Consider the following 22,937-nt stretch of genomic DNA (forward strand, 5'->3'; position numbering starts at 1 on the left):
GGCAGGTCCAGCTGCTTGGGCTTTTTCACTATGATATGTAATAGGGGCCTCAATTGAGACTGACCCATCAATATTATTACATAAGCACCATAATCATCCCCATTCTCCTGATGACTGAAACTGAGAGAAATAACATATTTCCATCACTAATTCCATGTCGTTTCTACTGGTTGTGACTTAATTGGCACTCACTTAATCTAGTACCCCAGTTATGATTTTGTCCTGTTTGTATACTGTTTATTTTGATTATTTGTCTCTGTTGCTGGCAATCATTTCAGAGTGTTTTTTCAATAAAAGTAATAATAATTTATGTCAAATCTACCCTGTGCAATTTCTGCTTACAAAGTTAAAACAGCAAAAGAAATGTACATTTTAGTTTGTGTTCCAGTATTCAGTGTCAATAAATGGTTCCCCATCTTCATAAGGTGTAATGTATGTGTACGATTTAACTATTGTAGGGCTTACAATAGACAAATGCAACAGAAATACATAATTAATTGCTAATCTCTATTATCTGTGACAACTGTCAATCCAAATTCAATTAGTGATGTCATAATATGATTAGATCTGCTTGAACATAATATTTAAGGGTAGGAAGTACAGAGAGCACAAACCTCCCCCAGGGCATCCAAATGGAGATATCATACAGTAATTAAGGCCAGCGGTCTCATAATTTTATTTTGCATTATGGAAGACAATGGTCTCAATATGGCTCAGTTTAACTTTACAATAAATGCACTAACAAACTCGTCAGATACACCGATTCCTCCACCTTTCAGGGACAAACTTATTGTAGGAATAGATCTTAATACTCTATATGTATGTGGTGTATTATTATCATCCAATAAAACTAGTTTTAACAGTGACTGTGTGACAGTTTTTGGTCATAACTGGGTAATATTCAGTTGCAGTATATACAAGTAGTCATGACAGGAAACCAGAGTTCTACCTCGTTTTAAGGCTGTAGATAATCTACTCTTTAACAGGAGGTTTACTCCTCTTTTGATCTAACCCGTGGTTCATGAAAGTGTTGTGAAATGGTGTCAAGTTGGGTATCGTTAAATTCATTCACATCACTGTAATTATTATTTTATTTCCTCACTCCCATTCCTTTATTTTGATGTCTTTCCTGACCTTGAACAACCAAAATATAATCATCTATTGATTGCTCCAAATTGTGGCCATTAGGGTGCTAATAGACGGGTAAACGCCAGTAAAACATGATCTCCTTGTCAGAAATAATGAAACATACAACTGTGACTTAAATCAGAAATGTGTTACAGAATCCTAACACTAAGAGTAGTGGTGTGCAATATAACGATGTTAGATTGTGAAGGATTAGAATGTATCAACGATCCGACAAAGCAGAGAGGTGGTGGAATCGTCTACAATATGATGTAGTCAGAGCCACAGAGTATTTAACGGCCCTGGATGTAGTTACATGCTGACGCACAGACGCATCACGTCAGTTCACATCCATGTCACACGGATTTCACGTTGTGTAGCGGGAGTAATGGCTGACAGTGAAACGGATGGGTTGCTTCCTATAAAGAACTCCACTTCCATCGTATGGAATTGATTTGGCGTTTAACCAAACGACAAAGCACAAACAGCAGTAATTTGCAAAATATGCACAGACACAGTTAGCACGTCAGATGGCAACACTACGAACCTGTTCAATCACCTGACAACAAAACTGCTAGAGGACCAGCCACAGAGGCAACAGGTAGCTTTAAACAAAAGCAAACAACTTTAACACCAGCATTTATTAAAGGCACTGTTTATGAGAAGAGTAGCAAATGGTGGAAAGAGGTAACGGAAGCAGAGGCTTTTTACCTGGCAAAAGATATGCAAATTAGTCTCAAAGATCAATGAAAAGAATCATGATAAAATCGAGATTGTGATTTTATTTTATTTTTTTAGATCATGATATATTTTTGCCATATCACCCACCCCTAACTAAAAGCTTGACAAATGTGTTACATTGAGTTAAGTACATGCTGCCTTTTGTAAACAACAGCTGATTTCATTTTTTTTCCTCTTTTGTCCATTTAACAGATGGTAATTAGTGAAAGCCAGAGGCTAAAGTTTCTGACAAAACCGAACAAATACAAAAAGCTTTAGGGCATCCTGAATATAAACACAAATTAAAAGACTGGTTTACAGACTCACAAAGAGTGAGAGCTCTCACTGTCACACATTGATCCTTGACAAATCAGTGTGCCGGCAGCTGTGTTCTACAAAGAAACATGATGATCACATGAAAAAAGACAGAAACAAAACAAGAGAAAGATGGACAGGAAATGAGACACGCGGAGAGCAGATCTGATAAAAAGCAGCAGTGTTAATGAGGAGATTATGCTTGATGGAAGTCCACTCCACATTCTGCAGGCGGTCTCTTCTAATACCAACTGCCTAAGATTAAATCTCCTGACAACAGACAAATTAAATAGGATGAGCATTAGTGAAATTACTATGAACAAAGATCTGCTCGATATCTCATTTCAAATGCAGTGACGTCTATTAAGAATGCAAGTGAATACAGAGTTAAAGTGGGCATAACAACTAGGAGGAGTAAATTAGAGAAAGCCTTCAAGTGAAAGTGAGCTCTTCTGGGTTTTTGGGGTTTTTTTTGTTTGTTTTGTTTTGTTTTTTTTTTTGGCTGGTATCACAATTCTCTAAGGTCCCTGTTGGAGCTAGAATTTCAGAATACCCTGGCAGCCACTTGGGCAAGCAACCAGACATCAATTGGAAGGACATATTCTCTGTTCATGATGAAAACCACCTTAAAATGCCCATTTCTTTACTTAGTAGCTCAGTAGGAAAAGAATGGGTATTTCATTACCTACAAATAAACTGCAAATGTGTAACTATCAGGCATGTTAGATCCATTTTGTACACTAGAGATGGGTAAATTGGCGTAGCTGAAAAAATACAATACAAAGTTTTAGTCATAGTGCCCAGTACTACAACACATTTAATTCAGTGAACAATCATGTAAATGCTCAAAGGAAGGCAAACCTAAAACTAGAACAGTCAACACTTCTGCTATGATTCACCTTTTTTTTTTTTTTTTTACAAGCACCTGTGTTGATGACACAAGACACCTGCACCGACCTTATACTTTAAAGCTTTATTGTATAAATTCACAAGGATCTAAAGCCCCACAGCCCACCTTGAGATGGAAAACACCTCGAATGCAAAAGGTGTGAATAGAAACTTGCATGTACTGTAAGTTGACATAATACACCCCTCTATGTTTCCCTGAAAAACACAGACAAATAGTGTTAAAACTACAAAAGTGTGCTCTCCTGAAATATATGCACCAGCTGCTTTGTATTCTTCCCCGGTTAAACGAACCTGACAGTGTATATGTGAATTTGTGAGATGCATATACCTGCTCATGCTCTCTTATTAGCACTAAGGTTCTACCACACACAGAAATACACACACGCAATACAAATACACATCAACCTAGACTTACTTTGCAGATGAAGGCCGAATGAAGCGTGAAGACACAGAAATGATATCCGAGATCACACTAAATATGATAAATAAGTGAACTTTGATGTTGGCTCCGGCCTTAAATATAATCCGCGGGGCACAGATGCTGATTTATGACCATATCAGTGCACCAAAGCAAACTTATTGCCCTGCAACACTAACAATAACTGGCAAGGCAATAAGTGGAGAAACCAGGTTACCTGCGGTCACAGCACTCAACTCCATTATGTGCAGGAGGCAGTGTGAAAAGGTTGTGCTTGTATTTTCCTCTATTCTTTGTTGCACTTGCACAGAAAATGACCCATTTGGCAAATACTTTTCATTCAAATAAACAAAAACAAGTAAACGCTTAATGTATGGGCTGACCCAGCGAGAAAAATCAACCTTCATCCCTGTGATTTTAGGATGCTGCAGGAGATTTACCATGCATCGACTATTTTATCAATTTAATTAATGTAGAACGTATGTTCAGTAAGTGATAAACATGTTCATTGTCTGTCAGTATTAACCAAAGACAATAATTCAAATATATTGTTTGGTGCACAATCAGAGGAGGTAAGACAACAGGAAATACTAAATTTAAGAAACTTGAGGCAATCTAGAGTTTTTTTTGTAGGCAAACAGATGCACTGATTATCCAAATACTTGCTCATTAATTTAATGAATAACAACTAATCCAACTTTTAAAATAACAAAAATGAGACCAAGTCAAAACTATTTTAAACTCCCTACTTTCAATTGAATCACTTTCACAAGAAACACAGGCAATAAATATTTAAACAGAACGTTAAAAAAGGCACAGTGTTCAGATATCAGTCTACCATCCTTGGAAACTGACCTGTTACTTCTTTTTTTTATTAAAACCTCTCACACTAACTTTTTTGTCACCATTTCTGTCAACAACGCAAAGAAACCACACACCTGCCACATGACTAGCTGTTTGCATGTCATTTGTGGCTCCCTCAAAAGATATCAGGCCGTTAATGAGCCAGGGAGGAAGCAGAGTCAGGGTCTTTAATAGCTCGACTAATGCTCACTTAGCCAGCTGATCTAACACAAACACTACTGCAACTGATACAGAGATAAAGCAGGAATCAGCTTAAGTTAGTGTTAAACTTGTCCCTCTATCCAGATCTTAAGACCTCTTAAGACTCTATGGAAACCCTGACTATGTTCCACTGTTCTACGATGACGGTGCTCATCTCAAAAATCTCTGCTGTAAGTAAAGTCACATTGCTGATTAAATAGTGCCATGGGCTCTTATTTAAATCTTAAACTTTTCACCAGTGTCAAATGTCACACTGCTGGAAGCCAGTTTCCTCAAATTAGTCAACTAATAACATATGGTGTGGGCATCCAGAGCCGTTCTCACCAGCTGCTTGGCGCTGAGTATCATGTGGGTAGAATCCATACGATGGAGCATGTTAGAACCATGGGGAACGAGTAGCAAATGTTTTTACATAACAGGCTCCGCATAGAATTACTGACAGTTTTACTGGAGTGGGGAACAGTCTGGAGAGCAGACATGATTCTCCTTTAGCATCCAACAACTTTTAGATGACTTTTAATGATTAAAGCAATTACATCACACATGAGCAATTTGGATATTTGAGTCAAATCAAATATTTAGTATTTAGTACATGATCTGTAGCCTGAGAAATCTGTTAGTGAGAAATCTGTCTGGAATCACGGGGCTTGAATCCAAATACGAAGGCAGGACTAACAAGCACCAAGTAAACCAATCACAGATAAGACAGATGTGAAATTTAAGAATACAGGGTTTAATCTGTAATTCAATCCTTATTTTTGAATAAAGACTTGTGATTGGTTCAGTATAGAATAGATTGCGCATATTTCACAGCGACTGGCCCAATTCCCAATTCCAGATTGTTTTCTCAGTATTGAATACACTGACAAAACTGGATGGCTGGCAAGGCTAGAGGATCTGATATTTAGTCAACTATTGGTGCAAAAACCTCCAGAAAAAATAAGCTCCAACTCCAGTGATCCAAACATTGCATGCAACTTTTTAATCCCTTGGATGTTTGTAATTCAGTGCTGTTTCGCTCTCTAGCCCTCCTGAGTGTTTATCCATTCTAAACATAATAATAATATGCAGCAGACTACCAACAGCAGAACATTTTTTCTTATTCAGACAAAAGATTCTGAAATTGTTGAATCTCATTCTTTATTTTTTTATATGGAAAATATATATCTTTAATTATACAATTATAAAAACTCTATATAATTATAAAGCATTAAGGAATAACTTTACACTAAAAACCACTAGCATGCTGCCAAACACTGGTTAATTTGAGGGGCAGATGGCAAGCATGTCAAACCTACTGGGCACACTGGAAAACATCCAGTATGAGTCCCCACTCTGTCATTTTCAACCGTGATGCCTATTCACATGAAGATTAAATGCCTCTTCCTGCCTGATGTTATTGCTACTGTACCTGCTGCTGCTGAAATGTCACTGCCCCCATCTGACACTAAAAATACTGCTCTTGGATTGTAGCTCAGGGACACCAACATGACTGGTACTATCACCAGTGTTGATGATTTTTATCATAATCAAGTCATATCATTACATTTACAGCTGAAAAAACATGTTTTAGTGATTGACTTACGGTCAGTTAAGCTTGAGGGAGCATTACATCTGATCAGAGTTTACAGGACCCTCACTCACTGTTTTCATTAAAAATACACTGTCAAAGGTAGGGCTACAACCACCGATTATTATGACTGATGATTCACCTTTTTTATTTTCTTAATTAATTTAATTTTGTGTGTCCTTTGGTCTATAAAATAAGAAAATGTTTCCCAAAGCTGACAGGTATGTCTTCAAATGTCTAGTTTGGTTCATAACCAATACTCAGTACTCAATAGAATATACTAAAGAGGAAGAAATTTGAGAACAGATCAAAAATAGAAAAACATATACATATTCAAAAAATATAGAGCTAATATACAGGGGTTGGACAAAATAATGGAAACACCTTAAAACATCAACAAAATATAATTTAATATGGTGTAGGTCCGCCTTTTGCGGCAATTACAGCCTCAATTCTCCGAGGTACTGATTCATACAACTTGTGAATTGTTTCCAAAGGAATTTTAAGCCATTCTTCAGTTAGAATACTCTCCAACTCTTTTAGAGACGATGGCGGTGGAAATCGACGTCTTACTTGAATCTCTAAAACTGACCATAAATGCTCAATAATGTTGAGGTCTGGGGACTGTGCCGGCCATACGAGATGCTCAACTTCATTAGAATGTTCCTCATGCCATTCTTTAACAATTCTAGCTGTATGGATTGGGGCATTATCATCTTGAGGTGAAGGTGTTTCCATTATTTTGTCCAACCCCTGTAGATGAATAATAGAGAATTCTTCACAAAGTTAAAGAAATCTGAATTTCATCAGCTGAAATGGCCCAATGCATCTTACATGTCTTTTCTACATCACCCTTAACCTTGCAAGACCATGTTACATAGACCATGACATATAGATAGTGACTATACTTCTTTTCCAGTATGTTTTCATCGACACGAGTGACTATCTAACTAGCATTACCACTCAGAGACAGTCCCAGTCATCAGTTGCATTTGCATTACCTCAGCTCAAACAGTTATGGCTCCAGGTCTTACAGGAGCTCCAACTGATACTGCTGTGGACCACCATGGTCCTCCACCACACTAATGTCCACTTCAGGGGATTCTGGGGGGAAAAAATCCTCCACCTAAAAATATTCTTGTGATATATTGTTGCTCTCCATTTTTCTCTGCCCTGGGGATGTCGCTGAGCAACTGCTGCCTCATACATTCACAGCCCCAAGCCAACTTTTTAACATGCTTCAAAATTATTCAGTGGGTGGAGTTTGGCTCAGAGCTGGGGTAGAAGCTCCACTTGAAGTCAGATCTGAAGTTGATTCAGCGGTCTAACAGTAGATACCTACAGGATATGCTTTCAATTAAAATTCACATTTCTCCTGTTCACAAAGGAACAAAAAGACACTATACATGTGATTAGGCAGTGTTAGGGATTTAATTATACTCCTAAAAGCAAAATGTATGTGTTTACACTCTTCTTTATACATAGCAATATAAGCAATGGGAGGAAAATATGCATAGTATATGTATGTATATTACTGTAAACAAAGAATGATGCAGTAAAAGCTGCTGTATTTCTGTACGTAAACCAAGGTTTTTGTCCTCATTCTCAATAATTCCAAAGATGACTGGGCAATATGGCAAAAAAAGTTATGCAAATCATTTTCAAGTCAGTCCATATCAATAACAGGATATCAGAATAAATGTCAAGTTTGAGGGGTAATTTTTGGTCACTTTTGGTCAGAACATTTCACAAATCTACAGTTGAGGTAGAACACAATCAAATGTGCATTAACATCAATAAATTAATGACTAAAATTAAGGAAAAAATGTACACAAATTAATCCTAAAGACAAAAAAACTTAAGTGCCAAGATATAAACTTTTGTCATAATAATGATAGCTGCAGATTTCCAAGGAACATTAGGACAAAATAATCTAAAAATATATTGCGCATATAAAACTTTTTTGCTGGTTATTAAACTGAGTCGAGGAGAATGACAAAAGCAGAACGACTAAATGCTTATCTAGGGATTTAGAACAAACTGTCATCTAATCAGGGCATCTAGGTCATCACCCACTGTTAAATTATAACATAAATCAAATTTACCAGAAATTAGGTGAGTAGTTTTCCACTCAGGGAGCCATCCCTGTGAAAACAATGTTCATGGGAAGGATGCAACACTAAATCTCATTTTAGCAGGAGTAAACATCGGAGCCTGCAAACAAATCCACTACCTAGGATCCTTCCTGAATGTCAGAGTGTAAACAAGACAAAAGTAGAACACAATCAAATGGTAGTAGCCGTATGTGTGTAGAGCTAGACGGCATTATCCACATATACTCAGGTATTCTGAGTTATTATGCATTATCCAAATTCTTACAAATCCCCAGAACAAGTTAAAGAAGAATAATAACATTTGCTTTCTAGGAAGCTGTTGTAAGACTGTTAACAGGACAAACGTGTTAACAGAGCGGGTTCTCCATGGGCTTTTTGTGGTCAAATAAAGTAAAGATGAAACTATTACAGGTCGGTCTGTTTTCCTCGGGGTCTCTTAAATGCTCGTTCTCCTCATTTTCCAGGGGCTGTTTGAACCCTGGTCCTCTAAAGCTCACAAAGAAGATTTTAAGAACAGCCGAGGCAGTCACACCAAATAGCAAACTGAACACATTTCCATAAGCTGCTATACACAGAAAAAAAAACACTACATCACATGAATGCATATGGAAGGTTAAGACTTTAAATTTGCATAAAACTAATTTCAGGAAATCTCAAAAAGGTACTATTCTGCCTTAAATTGTCTTCCAAGTGGCTGTGGCTGCTTCTTCGAACTCATCTTAACACTGCCACTCTGGTCAATTCCTCTCAATGTTATGTATATGTTGTATATAATACATAATATGCAAGATATAAATCTACCTTTTCAACCTAAACCCTATACTATCCATAGACAGTACAGGACTTAAGGGAAAAGGTTTTATTAACATACTGATCCAGGCTTTACGCCTCATTGCTTTAGCATGGAAAAATGCAAATAGGCAGCCAGTCGGTGGTTCTAGCAGATGTCTTCCAGGCTGTCAGTGCAGCAAATCACTTGTATTCTGACTGATAAAAAGGAGACTTTTGATTCCATATTGGGACCATTTATAAAAGAAATATTGCTGCAAATGCCCCAGGAAACAGGAAACATTTAAGTGAAGCGAAGTAAAACCAAAAAGAGGAATAACATTTTCATTTGTTGTACATCAGGGACTCAAATTTACAAAAATACACAGTAAATTCACTCAACATCTACATTTTTACTGATGTGTGCTGCCTAATTCACATTAGAAGTGAGTTGTGGATGGAATATCATAGGGATGTGCGATATGACAATATTAGAATGTTAAGGATTAGAACGTACTGACGATCTGACAGAGAGATCGTGGAATCGTCTATAATATGATGTAGTCAGGGCCACAGAGTATTCAACGGCTCTGGATGTAGTTAGGCTACATGCTGACGCACAGACGCATCATGTCAGTTCACATCCACGTCACCAGGATTTCACGTTGTGTAGTGGGAGTCATAGCTGACAGTGAAATGGATGAGTTGCTTCCTAAAAAGAACTCCACTTCCATCGTATGGAATTGGTTTGGCTTTTCTCCAAACGACATAGCGCAAACAACAGTAATTTGCACAGATACGGTTCGTAAGTCAGATGGCAATACTACGTACCTGTTCAATCACCTGACAACGTGATATCATGACTCGTGTAAATATAAACACCACTTTTAATAGGAGTGTTATCTGTAGGCATTATAAGCTTTCCGTGTGTATGTTCACGCCTTTATTAGCCCCCTGTCCAACCTTGAATCGATGCGCGCCCGACCAGCCAAACCGCAGCCAGAGGTAGCATTAAACAAAAGCAAACAACTTTACCGCGGTAAGAGGTAATGGAAGAAGTAACTTTTTACCAGGCAAAAGATATGCAAATTAGTCTCAAAGATCAGTGTAAAGAATCATGATAAAAATCGAGAATGTGATTTTATTTTTTAAAAATGGTGATATGATTCTTTCACCATAACGCCCATCCCTAGACTATAATGTTAGTCGCACATAAACCCAAAAAGTAATGTTAACCAGCCACCAATACACTAGTTACCAACATGATGGCACGCACCAACAAATACAACATATTGACTTTTCGGCTGTCAAAAGGGTCTTGTTTTGATATTATGAGTTTGTCTAATTTGTTCAATTTTTATCCGTCTTTGTGAAGCCATTTCTAAACTCTTCGTCCTCTTCATGTATTCATTTCAACATAATGCATGTCATCGAGAGAGAATCACACAAGTTAAAATTAAAGTTACTTCAGCAAGAGATTGATCATGTTTTCAGGTCCTGGTTCACAGAGGAGAGAAACGCTCACACACACACACACACACACACACACACACACAGCATCTGAGCAACAGAGCAGTGCAGCGAAACACAATCCTTTCCACTCCATTTTTAGAAAGACAATTGACTGACATATTATGGCACTATTTTATCATTTTATTCTGCCTATTGGATACTCAGAAAAAACTACCATGGAGCATTTCGGCACCCAAGCCCATAGAAGAGGTGGTGACAACTGAGCAACAAAAATCCCAACCACTAAGGAGAATAGCGATGATAATGTTGTGCTTCGTAACAACAGCTGAGCTACATCCCATATATACACAGAAACATTCACCACAGAGAGCTACCTTCTACAACTAGCCAGCGGCAACTTGACATGCTGAGTTCAAAGCCATGCAATTTGCATCTCTACAATATTTTCCTGCAACATTCTGAATGGTTTTGTTTTGGTGTGAATCTGGGCTATTTTCTGTGCTGGTGCATCAGTTCAGAATATCTGGAAGCGTGAGCCAAGAACAATAAAGGCTCATCTAAAATTTGAAGAAATCACTGACAGAGGCTTGCTGAAAACTGCAAGGCATCATGTGGAGAAAGAAAATGCAGCACCAGTACCACCTTACACTTCTGTATTCCATTACAGAACGTCCACTCATCCCTGCTATGAACTGCCACCTTCCGAGAACCAACTGAACTTCTCCGAGCCTCCTACGTATGCCCTGAAGGATGTTACTACTTGAGCCAAACACTGTCTCCTCCATCTAAGATACTGGACAACAATAATTACGTTATTTCAAGCAGGCAGTATCCTCAGCTCTAGAAGGCTTTTAGGATGGGAAAATAAAAAGACACCACAGGGGACAAGAAGGCAACACTCTGGACCCCACTGTGAAACTGTCTGAGAAATTGCTTTTACCACCTTTCCCAGCACTCAGTAAAACCAACGACCTTCTACGCCAGCATGGAGGAGACCTTTTCCATTAAATTACAGTTTCCACCTACTGCTTTTGTTACTTTTTATGCGATAGGTCTTTCATCATGAAAAATATAATGCACATGTTCAGTAATACATGTATGTGTTATAGGCTACTATTCAGCAAAATCCTTGCCGCCACACCATACATTTGATACAAAAAAATCATCACTGTTGCATTAGACTTATTATACATATGTATAATATATAATAGGCCAGATAAGCAAATGTCCTGCCCCCTCAAATGAAAGTTTGCTAAGTCTCAGGAGGTAGGGAAAAGGTAAATGAGCTTCATAACAGCAGAAGACATAGAGGAATTAGTAATACATGTTAAGTTTCACTTTCATTTTGCACGTACCCATTGTGAGGTACATGCGACACAGACCGCACCACCCCATATATAGCCCCCTTTTTCAATAAGTAGGACAGAAACCAGCTCCAAGATCAATCCCACAGGAAACACTGACAATTCAAAGGTGTATAAGAACTGTATAAAGAGGTGAGGATTTCAGGCTGGATGACGATGATGATGATAGATAACAGACAGAATTTACCCCTGTACTCATGCTCAGAATGGATCTGCAACCCACTTCTCAAGAACAAACCACCAGCTAGACACTACTGCTTTAGTGTGTAGATGGTACATGTGCATAATGTGTTCAACAAAGTCTTTATTCTGAAAGTAACTTTTTAGCACAAAATATTTATGTTGGAGCCTAACTGACATCTCCACAAATGAATAAACGAAATGAAATTAAAGCTCTACCTACCGATGTGGCATTTCTCACAGCACTTAGTAAAAGTTTGAACATGAACAACCCGCCTCCCTCCAAAGCCCCGCCCCTTTCCCTCTGCCTGAGCTCTGAGGCTCCTCCTCCTCTCACCTGATGCACGATGGAAACAGAGGAGGAAGCAGAGGCCCGATCCATTTTGGCGTGTCCGCGGACCCCTCCCTCAGTAATCAGATGCATCATCCACCTGCCCGCGGCTCCTGTTCCATCAGTAGACCTGGTCTGTGCAGTACTGGGTCAGTGTCTTCACTGCAGTGCCCAGGGGATGGGCGCGCGCACTGTGAACGCGCGGCCTCCGCGAATTTTCTGTGGACATTTGAAGTTTCATAGTCCATACATTTATCATCCTACATCATCTTCCATTGTGTGACACCATGTACATGTATCTGTATGAGTCCCACCGTCATAAAAGCTGAGCTTTATGCAGACCTGTTCAGTCCAGCACAGGTGACTTCTGGACTTTTATCCCCATCCTTCATTCATCAGACTCCCGTTTGTGCACCTCAGTTGTCGTTTCTGTTCATAAATCCGTTTTTCCCCTTCCACATGTGCATGTCACTTCTATCCATACACATTCTAGGCAGTAGACTGTGGTCAGTGACAAGAGGGGCAGCGCCAGTGAAGCGTCAGATCCAGAGGGACACATATCGGATGTGAGACAGCAAAAATGGATTGGATGCTGGACGGCCGTAATGGATGATTGACAGGAGGCTCAGTCAGGTTCAGCCAATTATTTCATTCGGACCGACTAAAATGATTGGTCAGACTTTTATCAGAAATATATGAGAATTAAACATTTTTGAGTTTCAATACCTGGTGGATTTCTTTTACATTTTAGTTTGACACTCACTTATTAGGAACATTTTAAGATGACAAAAGACAAGTGTAAAAATGCCACATCATACGGTATAGCTTTAACATAGACATTATGACATCCAAAAAACATTATGTTTAAATCGTAGAAAATAACAAATAGTTTTCCCTATGACTGCAAGATTTAGGTGGAAGAACTAACAATTTTCTCACAGCACCTAAGTTGACCACAAAGAATAACAGCTTGCTACACCACTCTGAGGAAATACGACAACATATTCACTAAAACAAATGCCATTTTTTCATGAAATACACTTGCTTGCAATGAGAGCTGTTTGTTAGTAGTGACACTGAGACTGCTTTGAATTTTCAATAACCATATTTGTTTTGCATTTCCTTGAGTCATTTCCGGTATTATAATTATATAGGTGTAAAATTATGCAAATATGAGTTCATCTCAACAACAATAAAAGCTTTCCACAAACCTTGGAGTATAACAAAAGGTCAATGCAGGACTAAATCACTCTAAATATGTAAATAAAGATTGTCAAGTACGGCAGAAGTCTCTTTGGAAAGCCTTTGGTGGCTCGCCATAAGGCTTAACTTCCAGTCCACTGGAGTGGGTTCCAAATAGCACCAGACTCTTCACACACCCAAACATAAAATTGATTTAGAAGAAAAACACAACCTAAAAGTGATGGCAGGCGACTCTCCAAGAGGCTGGACAATTCAAATGAGAAATGTAGAAGCTGCAGCCAAACATTTGCCAGTATTTGGCTCATGGCAGGCGGTAATTTCTGAGCCTATTTAAGTACTTACTAAAGCTTTTCAAACAGGCTGTGTGTTCAGGCTCATCAAGTTCAACCACGTCTGCCCATGGGACAGCACAGAAGCGCTTGGGCCAAGGTGATAAGTTGAACAATTACACCCAGAGGGGACACAAAGAGTGAGAATATTTAGAGGTTCAGACTATGAAAGAGGACACAACTGTGCTGACGTGTACCTTTGCATTCAAGACAGTGTGATCACTTTACAAGCTCTGCCACACCCTGAGGTGTCACACACTTCCTTCATGAGTACAGGAAATATCTGTGTGTGAAGAAACTTTAAAGAAACCAAAAATAAGCCTGGTAATTAATGACATTCGAGAAATGTTACATAAACTTTGCCTCCAATGAATTTAGTGTTGAATAATCCAACCAGTCAGAACCAAACATCTACTGATCTAACATGTTCAACTGTTGATCCACTAATCCTATTAATACACGTAAATAATTCAGATTAAATGCAGTTTTTCATCTTTTCATGGTCATCACATATGACCTATTTGTATGTTCAGAGGCTCTGTAGTGAGCATGAAAATATTGTCATCTTCTACAACATTGATTCACCAGTAAAACCCATGGAGTTTGATCAGTGACAGTGGATGGAGACACTGGGTTTATGGTCAATTAATGATATATTTCCATTTTTTCTGATGTTTTTCTGATTTGATCTAATAACCTTTCAATTTACTGTGACATTTTATAAACATCTACATGATCTGTAAATTAAATAGAGGAAGATCCCCGTTTTCACTGAAAATTGCAAAGGAAAATGTATAAAGATTGTGATAAATCACTTGGAAAAGACAAAAAAAATCAGCTGGAAGTTGTTGATGTTTAAGGGTTAAAATAAAGCCACAGACAGCAGTTTGTGTCTTTGTGTCCTTACCTGTGTCTGTGTTCATCATGTCCTCCCTGTCCATGTATGACCACCTGTCCAGAAGCATGCTTCCCCTCTTTGGGTGAGTCAATGTGAGGGATAAGCACATCCTCCAAGCCCAGGTCAAAGCGCTTGTGCTTGGAATTGTCCGGGAGGAAGAAAAAGGCCCCAAAGCATAAGGTGATGAAGGCACTGAGAATGAGGAGGAGGATGAACTTCTCAGAGAGCCTCAGCGTAGCTCTGTGGTGCGGGAACGAAGAGGCCCCTGGCGAGAGAGTGGGTATCCTGCGGCCTGACAGAGGCAGGAGAGCCGGCGTCGTCATGGTTTGACTTCTGGGGTTAACCTGGCTCGGGGGAGGGGTCTGGGGAGCAGGGAAGGGGTGGGTTTACAGGTGCCACAGGTGTTGTTGTAGCAGCATGCACTGGCTGGACGACTTTATTATCTCATCCCCGCATTGGTAAATCCAGAAACCAAGAAGGTCTGCGGTCCCTCAGTGAAGGAGTGACTGCTCAGGGGGACAACGGTCATGATGATTCTGAAAGTAGGAAATTACAAGCAGAGTTATTATAAGAAACCAACAAACCTTCAAGTACAGTACTTACGTACACATCTGAGGTACCTGTACTTTATCTGAGTGTCTGTATTTTATGTAACATTATATTTATATTCCGCTACATCTCAGAGACAAATATTTTTACATCATTCTATTTTCTGATAGGTAGGTGCCCAGTAAAATCCACATGTGTCCAAAAGTGACGACTGAATTTGTGTGATGAACTGAAAGATTAATTGTTCCTTCATGGGCTCAGAAAACACTCCTTATTAAACTGAACAAATAAACTCTTTAAATCCTCTTGGATTATCTGGAAAATGCATCATCAAAAACCTGAAAACAAGCCGGTTTTTCTGAGCTTATAAAACGTTAACAGGATCTCACAGGACAATGATACAAACATAGAGCGAGCTTATAAACCAGAATGCATTGCTGTATATTAAACTAGCCTCAAGTATATAAAGTAGTTCAGATGAACCCACATACTGAAGTAAAATGCACCACAGAGATCAGTGCAGGACTATGGGATCATCTTAAAACAATTACAGGAACCATTTGCCTACTTTTACATTCTGCTCATATACTCACAAATTCCAACTTATAGTGCAGTATTTTCATGGTGTGGTATTGGTAAAAGATATTTCTACTTATTTCACCACTAGGAAATCCTTTTACATTCTGACTGACAGGTCAATGCTACAATTTTAGAATCCACACATGGTTTTCTACCTTAATTTAGCCACCTTACCACCACACAGGCAACATATGAAGCATGTCCCAGGTAATGAGTGTTATCATCTGGGCATCAGTCTGTGACAGGCCTTCATTAAAGGGTAACTTTACCCCCTTTCTGAGTTGAACACCCCCGTGAAATCAGAAAGAGGCTGACAAGTGTGGTGAAGTGCCTGGATGTCCAAGTTTGGAAATGACACAGTAGTTCAGATAGACTGTATAGCAGACAATCACAAAATACTTATTCAGAACCATATGAAGCTCTGAAAGGGTTAAATATCTGAGTTTTTGCCACCTTTAACTCATAAGAATCCAGTGTGACTTTTGTGGCAGTTCCCAAATGAATTTTCTCTCTATTTAACATTTCCTAAATGATTTAACCCCACTTATTATAATATTATCCTCTGAATTTTGCATTGTTTCCCACTGAAAAGCATCTATTTTCCAATGTTTAATTGACTGATCATGAAGATGTCCATAAAAGCTCAGAGTAAATTCAAAGGATATTATATCATAACACAAAAAACTGAAGAAAAGGTGATTTTTTTCAGTAAGATAGAGCACTAACTGGACATAAACCAAGTGTGTCAATCCACTGTCATTGACCCAACTCCATGGGTTTTACTGTTGAATCAATGTTGCAGAAGATGACGGTGTTTCCACAGTAACTACTGAGCCTCTGAAAGCCCAAATGGGTCATATCTGATGACAAACTGCATTTTACACCAGTTATTTACATGTATTGATAGGATTAGTGGATCAATAGTTCAGATCAGTAGATGCTTTTGGTCGATGGTGGATGTTTGGGTTATAGGTTAAATCTTACCAGGCATCCCTGACAAAAGTAGCCTGTGTTGTGTCACTGAGGCACATAATCTGATATAATGCATTACATCGGATTCAAACCCCTTCCCAAAAAAAATTAATAGTCAGCAGTTTGTTTTTTACAAGGTAAAGTTGCTGCTCTTGTGTTTGTCTGGTGGTTCTGCACAGAGTGATATAATGGCTTCAGTTCGACCCCATCAGAACATTTATGAGGTTTGGCAGAATCTGACCGAAGGACAGACTGATCATCTCTGATTAAAGGTGTTAACACTGTTTCTTCATAAAAATTTCATGACAGTGAATCATTCTAGGTCTTCAACTCTGCATCATCGTGAAGGTGGAAAGACTCAAGATTTCAAAACAGTGCTGAGCCATTTGAACTGATAAAATGCACATTTTTTATAGATTTAGTGAGTTTGATTATTACTTGTATTGATCCATTTACTTAAATAACCCCACTTACACTTATAAATCATGCTTTAGCGGTTACTATCACTTTAAATGCATGAGCACTAAAACATGTGATAGCGGAAATGAGATGCACTGAGATGCTGTAATGAATTTCACAAGTCAACTATAACCACATGTAGAAATAAAAAATAGAGTAGTGGAAAGAAAATGTTCAGGTTTCCATTAGGTTTGGTTTATTGGTATAAGGTTGTAATTAGAGCTGAAACAATCGATCAATCAACTGACTTGAATTGATTAAAAAAAATTGATTACAATTGTCCTGAATCGAAGCTTTGTTTCCTTAATTTTGTTGCCGGTAAAAACTGGTTCTGCTTATTGTGACATGCATGACGCCAGATACAATCACAGTTCTGAGTTAGTTCCATCTTAAGTTGATAGTAAATTTGTTGAAGACTGCAGTGCACATATTGTAGGTAGATGTCATCTGACTTGTTGTTTATATATCTACAGATATTTTTACATACTTTATTACTGTTACTGTTTTTATTTCTATAAAGCCATTTTTTAAATATCCTTTTACGATTATACTTTTTTGCTGTTATTTCAGATGGTTCTGGAATAAAAGACAAATTGTTTGTCATTTCCAGACATGTCTTTTTCATTTCATTTTAACTGAATCGAATCAAAGAAAACAATCGATAGCTGTAGCTCTTGTTGGAATGACTGACCCGAGGCAGTCTCTAGAGTCTCTAGTCTCTAGAGAGTCAAGTGTTCAGGATGACCTCCACTTGCACTTAACTTAATGTCTTGGATTCTTGCAGGGAAATAACACAAGACCTCCTGCACTAATCTTTTAATGCATCGCACAGGGTTCATTCAACACATCAAATACAATGGGAACAGTCGTCACATTAACCCATAAAGACCCAAACATCCACCACCGACCAAAATCATTTACTGATCTAAAATATTTAATATCTGTCAATCCATTAATTCAGTTTCTAAGAGCATCTACATGATCAGTGAATTAAATACAGGAAAATACATCCTCTTCAGCGGAAAAAAAGGAAAATGCAGAGGATAATATGATAATAAATGGTCTAAATCACTTGGGAAAGACAACAAAAACATTTGAAAGTTGTAACAAAAGTAATTATGGGTCTTTAAGGGTTAAATACTGACTTCAGCTCTAATTGTTTGGTGTTTTTAATAGTGTGCATATACTTCCTTGAGAAACATATATCCTCACCCTGCAAAACCAGCAATGATTAAGGTGGCCTAAGACTTTTGCACAGGCTTAAGGTATCAAAACTAAAGCGTCATTATAAAATCACAATCCCTGCTGAATGAACACAGTTGACTGTCCGTTCTTAATTGTATAATCGTCTCATATTTCTTCCGCAAAATAAGCCAGAGTTGAAGCGGATGATCTGGATCTGCCAAAGCATAATTCTGAACCAGTGATCCGGTTAAACAGGAGTCGACTAGCATTACAAATGACAGATAAGGACTGGAACTGCAACCACACAAATACTCTTCTATGCACATACCTTTGCGGTACTGGCGATCACTCTATTAGAAAAAGTTATAATGATTTATAGAAGCCAGAAGCTGATTTACCCCGTGGAAGAAGCTGCGAAGCAAATGTTTGGTTCCGCTCAGCATCTGTTCAGAGCTAATGTGAAGAAGGATGGGTTGAAATGGAGCGAGTAGTCCCTTTAAACACAATCACAAGCGGTCGCATTAATCTCCTGAGGGTCAAATTAGCGAGTGTCAACACGAATGTTCATCTAAACCTATTTATTTCAGTCCAGTAGTTTTCCACTGAGGCTGTAGGTGCTACGATGCCTCGGCGAGTCCACACAGAATACCAAGTTCATTCTGTGACAGTGCCAGTCTGTGAGATGATTAGCCGATACAAAATGCTATAGCTAGCAAGGAAGCAGGCAAAGCAAGGCAAATGCAATGCAAGGCACGGGAGCGGCTAACTTAATAAGCTAGCTGTAAAAGTAGCAACGCAGAATTAACTGGCAGGTAATACCCGAGGAGAAAAACGGGTGAAAAACGAAACCGTTCCCATATTTGAGCTCACTGACATTTTAGCTATCCAATAGGAGGTAAAGACTACCGCTGTGAGACCTATTGGCTGCTGTCGCTAGCTATTAGGCTAGGCGAGCTAATGCTACTGCTAACGCTAATGCTAACGCTAGCTGGTTATCAACTGACAGAGGCGGTCTCTTGTGCTGCATCACCTCCTTTCTCATTTGCTCGGTGAAAATCGACGCCAGTCAGGATTCCCGGTCCGCCTTTTTGAAGCAGTCGCTGTAGCAGGTGTCCTCATGTCCGTGAATGTTAAACTGCCCACAGCGGTTACCGTCAAGTCAGAGCCACATAGCCGTAGAAGCTCCGCGGTCGTAGGGAGGATGTTGACGACTGGCCGCACTGTCGGACTGCAGCGTCGGACTGACTGACTGGAGCCTCCGCCGCTGCTGCCGCTGCTGAGGATGAGGATGATCGGCGATCCACGATCAACTACACAGCCTGTCCACAGCCAGGGGCCGACTGACAATAACAATACGTGTAAATGCCAATTCACTCCGACTGAGAACCAATACATCTGCACAAACTCAAAGTAGAAATCCTACAGCAAGGGGGGTCCAACTCATTTTTGTTCAGTTCCACATTCAGATAAATTTGATCTGCAGTGGGCCGAACCAGTAAAATAATAACATCATAATATATACAGCACAGGTGTCAAACACAAGGCCCGGGGGCCAAATCCGGCCAGCCGAAGGGTCCAAGCAGGATGGACCAGGATGAATTACACTGAAAATACTAGAAGCACTCGGAGAGCGCAGACCTCCACCAAGGCTGATCAGTGCCCCCCCACGCCAAGGAGGTTATGTTTTGCCAGGGTTTGTTTGTCTGTCTGTTTGTTTGTCTGTCCGTTAGTGTGCAACATAACTCAAAAAGTTATGGACAGATTTTGATGAAATTTTCTGGTCTGCGCCCCCCCACCCTCACCCCCGATCACCACCAAAATTTAATCATTTCTTCCTTATCCCATTTCCAACAAACCCTGAAAATTTCATCAAAATCTGTCCATAACTTTTTGAGTTATGTTGCACACTAACGGACAGACAAACAAACAAACCCTGGCAAAAACATAACCTCCTTGGCGGAGGTAATCAGTGGTGTAAAAATCATTTTAATTCAGGTTCCACATACAGAACAATTTATCTCATTTGGGTCACACCAGTAAAATATTACCATAATAACCTATAAATAATGAAAACTACAGATTTTATCTTTGTTTTAGTGTGTAAAAAAAAAAAAAAGTAAAATTACATGAAAATGTTGATATTAACTAACTAGCTTACAAAAAATGTGAATAACCTGAAATGTCTTAAAAGAAGTACATGCAATTTTACCAATACTCTGCCTCTTATTAAATGTTTTGTGTATTTGTAGCTGTAATGTAAGTTGTAACGTACATGTGCAAATGATAAACTGAGGCAGAATATTGTTAAAATTGCACTTGTTTTTCCTAAGACATTTCAGGTTGTTCATGTTATTCAGATTTTTAAGGAAACGTTGTAGATGTAAACATTATCATAATGTAATTTTACTTTTTTCAGTGTTGTTATTTCACTGGTCCAGCCCACTTGAGGTCATATTGGGCTGAATGTGGCCCCTGAACTGAAATGAGTTTGACACCCCTAATATACAGGGTGGGGAAGCAAAATTTACGATATTTTGAGGCAGGGATTGAAAGACAGTGTATGACCAATTAGTTTATTGAAAGTCATGAGAATTTATTTGCCACAAGAAAATTTACATAATAGAAAATGCTTTTATTCTATGTGTCGTCCTTCTTTCTCAATAACTTCCTTCACACGCTTCCTGAAACTTGTGCAAGTGTTCCTCAACTATTCAGGTGACAACTTCTCCCATTCTTCTTTAATAGTATCTTCCAGACTTTCTCCTAATAGTTTTGCTCATAGTCATTGTCTTCTTTACATTCTAAACAGTCTTTATGGACACTCCAACTATTTTTGAAATCTCCTTTGGTGTGACAAGTGCATTCAGCAAATCACACACTCTTTGACATTTGCTTTCCTGATTACTCATATGGGCAAAAGTTTCTGAAAAGGTATGGATAATAGTGTTAGGTATGATTATGACATCAATATATGTTTGGTTTCAAAACAATTGACGTAGTGCCTGCTGAGAAAAAACAACTAAATGTTCATTGTAAATTTTGCTTCCCCACCCTGTAAATAATGTCAGCTCCAAACTTTTCTCTGTTTTAGAGTGAAAAAAGTACATTTACATTATGAAAAAGTTTACATCTACAAACTATCCTTTCAAAAGATGTGAATGACATGAACAAACTGAAAAAGTAAGTGTAATTTTAACAATATTATACCTTAGTTTATCATTTACACATGTACATTATAAGTTACAGATCACAGTGGATCTACAAACACACAAAACATTTAACCCTTTCATGCATACTGGTCACTACAGATCTGTTCTCTTGTATATTCATGGGTTTTGTTGTTTTAGTTCCAGATCAGCCAACACAGTGGACACTCATGCATCATCCCAAACTGTGCAGTTCATACAATTATTGTAACTTTGCTGCTCATGATAAACCTGATCTGCAGTAACATGTTTTAGAGTAAATCAATTGCTAATTATTATTAGACTGTAATTGACAGATTTCTGAAACAAAAAGGTTTTGTTTTTGGGTTTTTTTGGCATATCCCCCTGAAACCCAGCAATGTATTTTGTCCTCTGTAGGGGACAAAAGTTTGACAGTTTTACTTTAAAAATGCTCTGCATTACAAAGGACATTCCCTTAAAAAAATCAATAAATAAATAAAAATATTTTTTAAATGTATCTGAAAAAACTATTGCATTATGCAGTTTCCAATCAAGGCAATTTTTTAACCCTTTCATGCACGAATTATGAGAACCTTAACCAAAAAGTTTTTCCTGAGTGTTTTTATTCCTCTTTAGGCATGAAAAAAACAATGCGATTGAAAATTTTCTTCTGAAAAATAAATAAAAAATAATAAATAATAAAAAAATATACAAAAAAAAGATAATAATGAAAAAAAATTCTTATGAACCTATTTTTCATGAAGTTGCAAAAGTGTCCACTCAGCTGGACACCACATATTTAATTTCTGACGCATAGAAACATGTATTTACTGATAAATTGTGTGAAAACTATGGGGAGGGCTTGTGATTCTGGGGGTTTATTCTCAGGGGAGATCAACATAATGTTACCATTTCATGTCAGAAAAGATATGTAGTGTCATAAAACTTTAATAAAGATATGTGTAAAAAAAAAAAAAAAAAAGAACAACAAAACCATGAATATATAAGAGAGCAGCTGTAGAATAGCTGTCCACTGGAGTGACCAGTATAAAAGGGTTAATGTAAAAAAGCTAAAACTGTCAATTTCCTGGGTCTCAGGAGGATATTATCTCCATGAAATTAGTAATAACTAATATTAGAGTATGATAAAATGTGAGAAAACATTAGCAATTTAGCAATTAGCAGCATTAAAAATGTTTTTATTTCATAGTTTTCACACAGTTTATCACTTTCTGATGATGAGT

General features: G+C 38.2%; 1 protein-coding gene across 4 annotated transcripts in view; it reads right to left on the bottom strand.

Annotated features, from left to right (window-relative positions):
- Positions 1–19,797, bottom strand: part of man1a2 (mannosidase, alpha, class 1A, member 2) — a 197,137-nt gene extending 177,340 nt beyond the window's left edge. The window contains exons 1-3 of one of the 4 annotated variants that reach the window (XM_030125540.1): positions 19,557–19,797; positions 18,925–19,020; positions 14,792–15,318 (exon numbers count right to left, since the gene is read on the bottom strand). In XM_030125540.1, coding sequence (XP_029981400.1) covers positions 14,792–15,105 — 314 coding nt within the window. In that variant the 5' untranslated portion in view covers positions 15,106–15,318; positions 18,925–19,020; positions 19,557–19,797. Of the gene's footprint in view, positions 1–14,791; positions 15,319–18,854; positions 19,021–19,530 lie in introns of all 4 variants that reach the window. The other 3 variants (XM_030125541.1, XM_030125539.1, XM_030125542.1) reach the window with 3 other exon arrangements.
- Between the last annotated feature and the right edge of the window lie 3,140 nt (positions 19,798–22,937).

Source organism: Sphaeramia orbicularis, chromosome 21 (assembly GCF_902148855.1).
Source record: "Sphaeramia orbicularis chromosome 21, fSphaOr1.1, whole genome shotgun sequence".
Taxonomy (NCBI): Eukaryota; Metazoa; Chordata; class Actinopteri; order Kurtiformes; family Apogonidae; genus Sphaeramia; species Sphaeramia orbicularis.